General features: G+C 40.2%; 2 protein-coding genes across 2 annotated transcripts; both read right to left on the reverse strand.

The window, feature by feature from the left end:
• Positions 1-364: 364 nt before the first annotated feature.
• Positions 365-4,212, reverse strand: LOC147334119 (Fc receptor-like protein 5). The gene is made up of 5 exons (XM_086285875.1): positions 4,182-4,212; positions 1,718-1,753; positions 985-1,248; positions 660-905; positions 365-573 (listed from the first exon to the last, which is right to left on the reverse strand). Exons 1-5 carry the CDS (start codon positions 4,210-4,212, stop codon positions 365-367), a joined length of 786 nt encoding a protein of 261 aa, XP_086142001.1.
• Positions 4,213-5,519: 1,307 nt separating this feature from the next.
• On the reverse strand, positions 5,520-9,145 carry LOC147334120 (coxsackievirus and adenovirus receptor homolog). The gene is made up of 3 exons (XM_086286768.1): positions 8,908-9,145; positions 7,133-7,498; positions 5,520-6,894 (listed from the first exon to the last, which is right to left on the reverse strand). Exons 1-3 carry the CDS (start codon positions 8,975-8,977, stop codon positions 6,755-6,757), a joined length of 576 nt encoding a protein of 191 aa, XP_086142894.1. The 5' UTR covers positions 8,978-9,145; the 3' UTR covers positions 5,520-6,754.
• Positions 9,146-9,617: the final 472 nt, after the last annotated feature.

The raw sequence follows: 9,617 nt of genomic DNA on the forward strand, positions 1-9,617 counted from the left end.
ATATTTGTGAATGTGGAGATGTTATATTGGTTTCACTGGTAAAAATAAATAATTGAAATGGGTATATATTTGTTTTTTGTTAAGATGCCTAATAATTATGCACAGTAATAGTCACCTGCACACACAGATATCCCCCTAAAATAGCTAAAACTAAAACCAAACTAAAAACTACTTCCAAAAACATTCAGCTTTGATATTAATGAGTTTTTTGGGTTCATTGAGAACATGGTTGTTGTTCAATAATAAAATTATTCCTCAAAAATACAACTTGCCTAATAATTCTGCACTCCCTGTGTGTGTGTGTGTGTATGTATGTATGTATATATATATAACAATTTTAATATATTTAAAACACCTTGCACGTCTAAAATGCAGTCATCTGGGTCTCACCTTCAGGTTTCCTGTGAACACATCGTCTCACCAGCAGAACCAGTAACACCAGTAGAACCACAACACAGACTGATCCAACACACGACAACACAGAGAGAACAGGAGGAGAGAGTGATGGAGGAAGAGTGACGGAGGTGGAGTTAGGAGCAGAGGATGTAGGTGGAGGTGTGGTGGTGTGTTCCCCTAAAATAAAGCAAACACAGTCATTAAGTTGTCGTCACATTGTGAATGTTGAAAGCTGCAGAAACACAGACAGGTGAGTGTGTCACCTGTGACAGTGATCCAGCTGGATGGAGACTCTCCATGACCGCTGATGTCACACTTGTAGAGGCCTTCATCAGACCTGGAAACATGCTGGATGGTCATGTGACCTGTAGGCTGCTTCCTGATGAGGGAGCCATCTTTATAGAAAGCAGCTGGGAGGTTGGAGGGAGTGGTCTTTGTTTTACAGAGCAGAGTGACGTCATCTCCCTCCATCACAGGGAGGACACGACTCTGCAGGATCACTGATCCACCTCAACACAGAGACAAACTACAGCATTTCATCCATTTACACACAGCTTCATCAACACTAACTCCACACACTCAGCTTACCAGTGACTGTCAGGTTAACCATGTTACTGATGGGACCCTCTCTGGACTCACACCAGTAAACTCCACTGTCATGAGACATCATAGTGATGGTACAGGAAGAACCAGCTGGTTTTCCCCACCCATCTGTTCCACACTGACTCCTCTGTTGTTTGCTTGTGTTTCTCCTCAGAGTCCATCCAGCAGAGCTGTCGTCCTCCTCACAGCTCAGAGACACAAAGTCTCCTTTAAAGAACTGAGAGCTGCTGGGACTCACAGTCAGACGAGCTGTCGGGTTAAAATGAAAAAAAAAATGATGATCTGTTAGACTTCATTTATTTTATTTCTGAGATTTTACATCTGCAAACATGAAGTCTATCCAGCCATCCTCTTCCGCGTATCCAGGGCTGGGTCGCAGAGGCAGCAGCCTAAGCAGAGAAGCCCAGACCACCTCCTCCCCAGCCAGCTCCTCCAGCTTGTCTGGGGAAACACCAAGGTGTCTCTGAGCCAGCTGAGAGATACAATCTCTTCAGCGTGTCCTGGGTCTGCCCCGGGGCCTCTTCCCTGTGGGACATGCCCAGAACACCTCACCCAGGATGCATCCTTGTCAGTGTGGATGCTTCAAGTGTGGCAACACCTTGAGGTGTTATATTAACATATGAAGCGCATGAAGTTTGCGTTGACAAACATGAATCCAATCAGGTCCTATCAGTGAGCATTTCTCAGGTTTAAACTGTGACAGAAGAAGGTTACTGACCTTGGTTTGTTGTGCAGCTCAGCAGTGAGATCAGAACTAAAGAGAAATGACACTCAGGTTGATTTGAGGTGAACATAAAGAACAACTTCCAACAGCACTCTCTGCCAGTTGAGTGTATTTAAAACATTTTTTTTCCTTTATAAATGATTAATCCTCACATCAAATATTGACTTAAATTTAATTCAGTTCAATTTTATTTTGTTTAAAATGCCAAATTTTAAAGCTGAAAGTTCTTTGCTGAGAAACCCCTCAAATCAGAGAACTCCTCATGACCGCGCAATTTGGATACACTGGAAGGAAAAAAAAGCTTAAATAAGGAAAATAGAGAGAACTAGGATCTGGGAGTTGTGGAAATGAAGACAAAATAAAGGAAATGGCATAAAACAGATGTTTAATATGTCCCAATTCGGGGGACCCAGACTTTGCGGTCTACATGGACCAGGTCCTTCGAAATGGGACAGCCTAGCCTTTAGATATGCATCACTACTGTCTTGGTGGAGTTTAATGAACTCGGCTGTCTGCTCCTTGCTCACTAAAATATAACAGGACACTGGAATATATTCTCGAGCATCTCACACTTCTGTTTAAAATGTTTTCTGTTTGACGTTTATTCAGCTGTGTGAAAACTAGAACTTTAATCTCAGCCAAATTACTCGGGAACAAATAAAACACTGAAAAAAGCCAAACAATAACATTTGTAAGTTATCTAAGTAGCTTATATATCATGTTTAACCTGAGTAGTGAAAGACTGCGGGGATGAGAATGATGTGCCGGGAGTCGAGTGTTCTCACCGGCTCTAGTGAGCCTTGACCTCCCAGTCAGCTATCAAGCTGGCGGGTAAAGACGTCTCCGAAAAAGTCAGAGTACTTTTGCAAATATGTGATGTCTTGATAAACCGAGCAGATATTTGAAGTTTACACAGCTGCATTCTCGCCTGAAAATATGTTAAAAGTTTGTTTTGTGACCCAGAAAGAGTAAAAAAGAGCAAAACTCTTTTGCCTATGCCATTGCCGCATTTGAAAAGTATTTTTATATTATTATAAAAATATTATAAATATTATAAATACTACTTCAATTAATAAAGTGTTGAAAAGAGAAATAAGAGTAATATTAAAACTAAGTAGCTGCTGTCATTGTTGGAGACTGGAATTGGCTGGGCTGCTTGAATTCTGGGATAGGCTGGTCCATGAAGTTGGCCGCATTTGGAGCAGCCCTCGAATTTGGACAGCCTTTGTCGCGTCACTGTGACGTAATCGGTCTTCAAATGCGCCCCCCAAAGGATGCAGCCCTGAATTAGGACATGGCAGTAGACTGTTACAGCCCTTGGCCTTGGAAGAAGGGAGCCAGCCTGCCTTCAAGCAAATTCAAGTGTGGCAACACCCACAGACGATTGGCTGACTGGGAACCTGTGGTTTACACCTCTAGAAAAAGGGACCAATCAATGGCTGATCTGGCACACCCGTGTCTTTACAATGCAATGAAGAGCATTGATTCAGGCGCTGCTGTTTAGAACTGAGTGTGCAGTATGTGAGTCTCTGCAGTCTTCTCTCTGTGAGCCTAAATTGTGATATTCTCTTGAGTAATGTTAGTTGTGTTACAACCTGTGAGGCTAGTTTTGATTTCTACAGGCTTTGAGCAAGCAAGCTGTTTTTGCATTGGTTATTTATTTGTAGTAGATGCCTGTATCATTCTTTAGTGTTTTGTAACAAAACTTTTTAACTCCTCTGACTCCCTAGCAGAGCTGGGTTTATTGGTTTATTGAAACATAGACAAATCAATGTTTCAATAAAGTTTGATCAACAAAACACCAAAAGGTGTGTGAAGTTAAAAGCTGCTGTTGGAAGTATCATAATCATCATCATCATCATCATCATCATCATCCATACCTTCCCCAGTTAACCAAACATGTCTCATGTGTATATTTAACCCCTGATTTTTAATCAGTCCCTATCCTGATCTGCTTCATGTTTTGTGCTCTCTTGTCTGTCAGTTAATCCATGTTTGTTTGGTTTTTTCAGTCAGTCTGCTTCACCTTATATTTTGTTTTAATTTGACAGTTTCCATCTAATAAAGCTGTGTCTTCAGTCTGTCTGCTGAGTCCACGCTCTGCATGCATCACACAGTCACTAACCACAGCACCTCTCTGCTACTAGATCTAATTTTAAAATCTTTTTATACTGTTTTGGAGGAACTTTGTTACTGACAAACATGTTTACGCAGTTTGGGCTCAGCTTTTACCTTGGTTATAATGTTTACAGCAAGTATACAAAAGATATCCTCTACAGCGTTTCCTCGACTCCTGAGCAAAGATAAAGAGTCAGTTCAGACCTGCAGTTGGTCCTCGTGGTGTTTGAACTTGAATTCAGCCTGATTTGTTTTTCATGTCTTCTCCTCCATCATCAGTTATCAGGAGAGCAGACAGTCAAAGTACAAGAATTCAAACAAACACAGAGATTCTACTTACAGAGCAGACACAGCACAGATGTTTCCTTCATCGTCCTTCTCACTCATTTGAGCTTTTTTTCATTTCTGTCACTGACACCAAGTAAAGCCCGCCCTCTTCCTCTGAGCACCAGCTTTCTATTGGTTCAAACACAGTGGTGGGAAACTCACTTTTTTCTTTTTTTAACAATTACGTTATAAAATAATTTAAACATATCTAAGGGTACATTGTAACAATGCACTTTTATTTCAGAAACAAAAAACAATAAATCACAATTCTGTTCTTTTAAACTTATGTACAAGGACTTAAACTTTTTTACATGTCCATGTTTAAGTAGTAACATAATCTAAATTTCACCAGTGAGATTACAATCCATGTCTATGACGCCCACAAACATCCTAGACACTAGCTCATTGAATAAATCAGATGTCCTCTGCTCTCAGTGATCTGTAGTTTGGTTGATGAACAAATCCATGTCCATGTAGTGGACGTCCCCCTCAGTGAGAGAGGCAGATATGAGCTGAAACACAGGAATCAAACCAGGGACGCTGCTGTTATGGAGCTGAACTGGAACCATTCAGACACTGAGGCCCTCTGAACACATTTTAATTACAGCTGTGCAGAGACACACTGATGACTGACTGGAACACTATGATTCACATTTTACATGAACACCATCCTCACACATGGTTTATATTTGGCCACTAGAGGGAGATGTTGGACTTTAAACACTAACATGGATACAAGCAGATCATCAGTGATGTTTGAACAGGAACATCACACTGAGCATTTGCATCTCATAATAATCTCAAGTTTACTTAAATGAAATGGAGCCCACCCGTCATAGGGCCAGAGGTGAATACATCCTGGACAGGTGACCAGTCAATTGCTGGGCTAACACAGAGAGACAGACAACCATTTGAACTCACATTCACACCTATGGACCCACTAACTGTATGTTTTTGGATTGTGGGGGGAAGCTGGAGTACCTGGAGAGAACCCACACATACACGGGGAGAACATGCAGACTATAAAGGCCCCTGGGCCAGTTGGTCACTTTAAGCTCAGGGTCTTCTTGCTGTGAGGCAAAATGATGTCACTGTATAAAAATGTATATTGTACTATATAGGAGGCAGCATTTAGCTGCAGCCTCCATAAAACCACAGCTGTTCTGGAAATCAAATATGTCATTTTAAAACACTTACTGACCTTCTGATGGGAGTGATGCAACTAAACAACCTCAGGATTATTTGAGAGATATTCTTGGATGTTTTATCTGATCTATTTGGACTGACTCCAGCTGAGATAAACTCTGCATCAATTATGTCAACAGCAAGATTAAAGTGATATGAAAAAAAAAAAACATTTACAGCCACAGAAAACACATGAATAGACTCAAAACAACTATAAAGTATTATTTAGGTAAAAAATTTATTAGCTCTTGAAATATTTCCACTGCAGTAACAACCAGAACACAAACAACACCAGTGTTCATGGGATTAAAAATTCAATGAATCTTCACAGATCAGAGGAACCATCTGACTGTTACAGAAATCATTTCATCTTTGCTTTCATGACACTGTCAGAACATTCATTCAGTTGTAGTTGCCAAATGAGCACCATCGGACTGATAATTGATCAGTTAGTGTCTGTAATTATGTAACAGCTGATCTGCACATGAGGATCAGTTTGTGGTTCAAACTTCACAGAACAAGTCTGACTTTACAAACAGAGGCTGAACCTGTAACAAACTGGGCACTGAACTCTGAAAACTGATGAGAAACAAACCATAAAAAAGTAAATTCCTGACATTAGTGGAAATAAAATTTTGCTTCAAACAAGTTCAATTGGAAACAGAATATGTTGTTTGGGAAAACACTGAAATGCACTTGTTTTCATTTTAAGATATCTTAATTATTGTTTGAAAATATGAGCTCATGCCTGTCTCACAGAAATGTAAAGAATAATATGAGCGACTAACCTCACAAACACAAATCAGACATTTTCTCTCCACAAACTAATTTAGCTGCCTCAGAACAACATACAATCAAATGATGAAGACCTGTGTGTGTTTGAAACGTCACATCATCAAAACTGAACTACTATTAATAATAATAATTGTCCAATACATCAGAAACCAATAATGCTCAGTGTTAGAAGTAAATACATAACAATAGCTGTTAAAAAGAGTAAAGGTGTAGGCTTTAACACTTTTGCAACATTATTCAGTATCTTCTGTCAACTTCTCAGCCTGCTGATTAAAAATGTAGAAAAAAAGTGATCCTTCCTGGATGACTTTGGGTTTAATTTCTTAGGACTCTCCCACAGATGTAGGACAATATGATTTATTTTTAACCTGCAACTTTTAATAATTGATTTTACAATTTTATTCCTTTGTACTTTTGGGACATTAGCTTTTATTTAGCTGTGGAATCTCTGAAGCAACTCTTCTGGTTTTCTACTTTGACTCTAGTGTTTAAGTTTCTTCAGTGTGCTTTACTCCTGCCTTTCTGCCTAATGTAGGCTTCTCTTACCCAGCATCAACATGAAAGAAGCTCTGAGACATTTCAAACTTGCTGGTGTTCATCAGGATGTTAGTTAAAATCTCGGTTCTGTCGTTTATGTTTTCTGTAGATCAGAAAACCAACAACAGCAGCAACAAGAAGCACAGCAGAAACACTCAGACCAACTTTCAGTCCAACAGGTCCGTCCTCTGTGTCTCCTCCTGTCTGACCTGCAGGTGAGAAACAGGTGTGAGGTGTCAGCTGTCAGGTAGGTGATGAGTGAAGAACAGAACAGAATCCATTTCCTCTTCAAACTGCTGTCAGACATTATCTACTGCACTTTGATCACATCACTCAGACCAGCTGCTTTCTACAAAGTCTCATCAACAACATCTTTAGAAACAAACATCAACAACCAGGAAGCAGCTTCACCTCTGATCACACACACACTCAACTCTACTCACTCACCTGGAGGATCAACTTTCAGTGTGACGATACTGATGGGTTCACTAACTAGATTAGCTCTCTTTCTCACGTTTGTTCCTCTAATGAAGGCCTCACACTTGTACGTTCCAGTGTCATTAATCATCACATCCTTCAGAATCAGAGACACGTCTCCATCCTTCATCTGTCTGTCCTTCAGATCCACCCGGTTCTTAAAAGATGGATGCTGGTTGGTTGGATCAAGCTGGTCATCCCGGTACAAAAGCACATATTCATCTCCCAGGTCAGCTCTGCTCCACTCTACACCGGTGATGCTGCTGCTGTTGTTTGGAGCTCGACATGGAAGAGTGACGTTCTTCTGTCCAGACTCAGCTGTGATGATTTGCTGGTCTAAAAGAGGAAGAGCACAGAGGTTAAAGGTCAAGGTACAATTGTTCATCCATATACACACACACAATAGCAGCCCCTCTCACTGAGTTGTTAGCATGTGCTCAGATCTCTGCTCTGTGCGCTCACACACATCTGCTGACCTGCTCTCACTGTGTCATTGAACTCACAACATCTCAGTTCTGTGCGCACTCAACGATTATTTGAGAACAACTGCACAGTTCCTGCAGCTTCCACAAACAAACACATGTGCTATTCAGAGTGAAGAGTACACACTTACTGCTTGTAGTATTATATAAAATAATTAAGATCAATGGAGGGACCTGTGTTATATAAACATTTATACATGTGCTGATAATAAGTGAACATAATGAGTGAGAGAAAGCAGCCTCTCATTATAAGACACTGTGAGTCTCTGCATGCTGCCTTTATGGAGCTACAGCTGTTTGTATACACTGAACAAAAAGCTTATCAGTATACAGGGCTGGATGTAATGAAATGTTCTTAGGGTGGCAAAATTAAAGGCATTTCTTTACACATGCAGCTTTTACATTGTGTAATATGCCTTAAAATGTAGCTTGTGACAACCATTTCAAACATTTCTTTACATATAGGCACATATTCCTCTCCCAGGTCTTTGCTTTTTCTGTAATATAAAAAGATTTAAGCTGACATTGAAACAACATCCAGCCTTGCTCCTTTTCAGCTTGTGTTGAGAGTTCGGACTGCCTCGATCGGTGTTGTTGATCAATGGTCATGAATTTGCATAATTAAGATTAAGGAACTGAATGGGCTGGTTTCAGTCATTATGCAAATGTACTGATTATAAGATTTCGGAAACCTGCAGTCAGCTGAGACTGAAGAAACGTTTCTCCCACTGACATGAACAGAATCAACCTTTGGAGATGATTAAGCTACTGACAAGAAGAAATAAAGCCAGTTGGAGGGGAGGATAACAATGTGAAATATATTCAGTTTTACAATTTAAATTCAGCATTAATAGAAGTGTTGATTAATCAAAGTGTTGATGCTAGCTCATTTAAATTAAAAAAATGTCACATAATAAAACTACTCTGGCACAAGGTGTGGCAAGATAACTATTTTTGGGTGGCATATGCCACTCCATGCCACGTCTGTAGATGCGTCCCTGGCTGTATACTGACTCCTGAAACTACAACACATCACATTGACGCACACATTACACTTCTTTGTCTCTGTGCTGGAAACAACACCGCTGACCAAGCGGGTAAATCCACAGACACCATCAGACCTCGTGATGCCGTCACACAAACAGACAATATGATTGTCTGATTCAATATGAAACTAAATGTTTGGGAAGTAACTTGTAAACCAGACTGATGTTTATTCCTCTTTATCTCAGAGGGAAACACCGTTTGGTTTATAAACCTCACCTGCAGAGACAAACACGAAGAGACCGACAAACAGCAAAGTCGAGCAGAGCGACGCAGTTACAGGAAACATTTCCGTGTTTTTGTTTCTGCTGATCTGACTCTTAGTTTGTTCTAACTATCGGTTGATATTTTCAGATAATAACAGAACCTGATTTTTAAAACTGACTACATTAGATTGAATTTGAGGTTTAAATAAAGCTGAAACATTTGATTTTCAGCCACTCGTTCAAACACCACCCTTTCGATATCTCTTAAGGAAGTCGCGTTAAAGTGACGTAAATAGAGAACTATGACAAAATACGTCATTATTAGGGCGGTAAAGGTAATGATTTCTTTGAGAGATATCAGCTCGTAAACGACGCTAATATGTATTTCAGACATAAACACTGTTTGCTCTCTAAGTGTTAAATTCCGCCTACATCCACAAACACTCAGGTAGATGATGTTGATGGGGTCACCAACTACCTTATGTTTATACCTCTCATGACGACATGACACTCGTATGTTCCAGTGTCATCAAAGACACGTCTCCATCCTTCATCTGTCTGTCCTGCAGATCCACCCGGTTCTTAAAAGATGGATGCTGGTTGGTTGGAACAAAGTGACCATCCCGGTATAAAAGGACATATTCTTGTTTAAGGTCAGCTTTGCTCCACAACTATGTTGTTGTTGTTTGTAACTCGACATGTCAGAGTGACGTCCTGTCCAGA

Source organism: Aulonocara sp. 'chitande type north' Nkhata Bay, linkage group LG3 (genome assembly GCF_057382095.1).
Source record: "Aulonocara sp. 'chitande type north' Nkhata Bay isolate Kocher_YH1m ecotype deep benthic linkage group LG3, A_spYH_male_GT1.1, whole genome shotgun sequence".
NCBI classification, from domain to species: domain Eukaryota; kingdom Metazoa; phylum Chordata; class Actinopteri; order Cichliformes; family Cichlidae; genus Aulonocara; species Aulonocara sp. 'chitande type north' Nkhata Bay.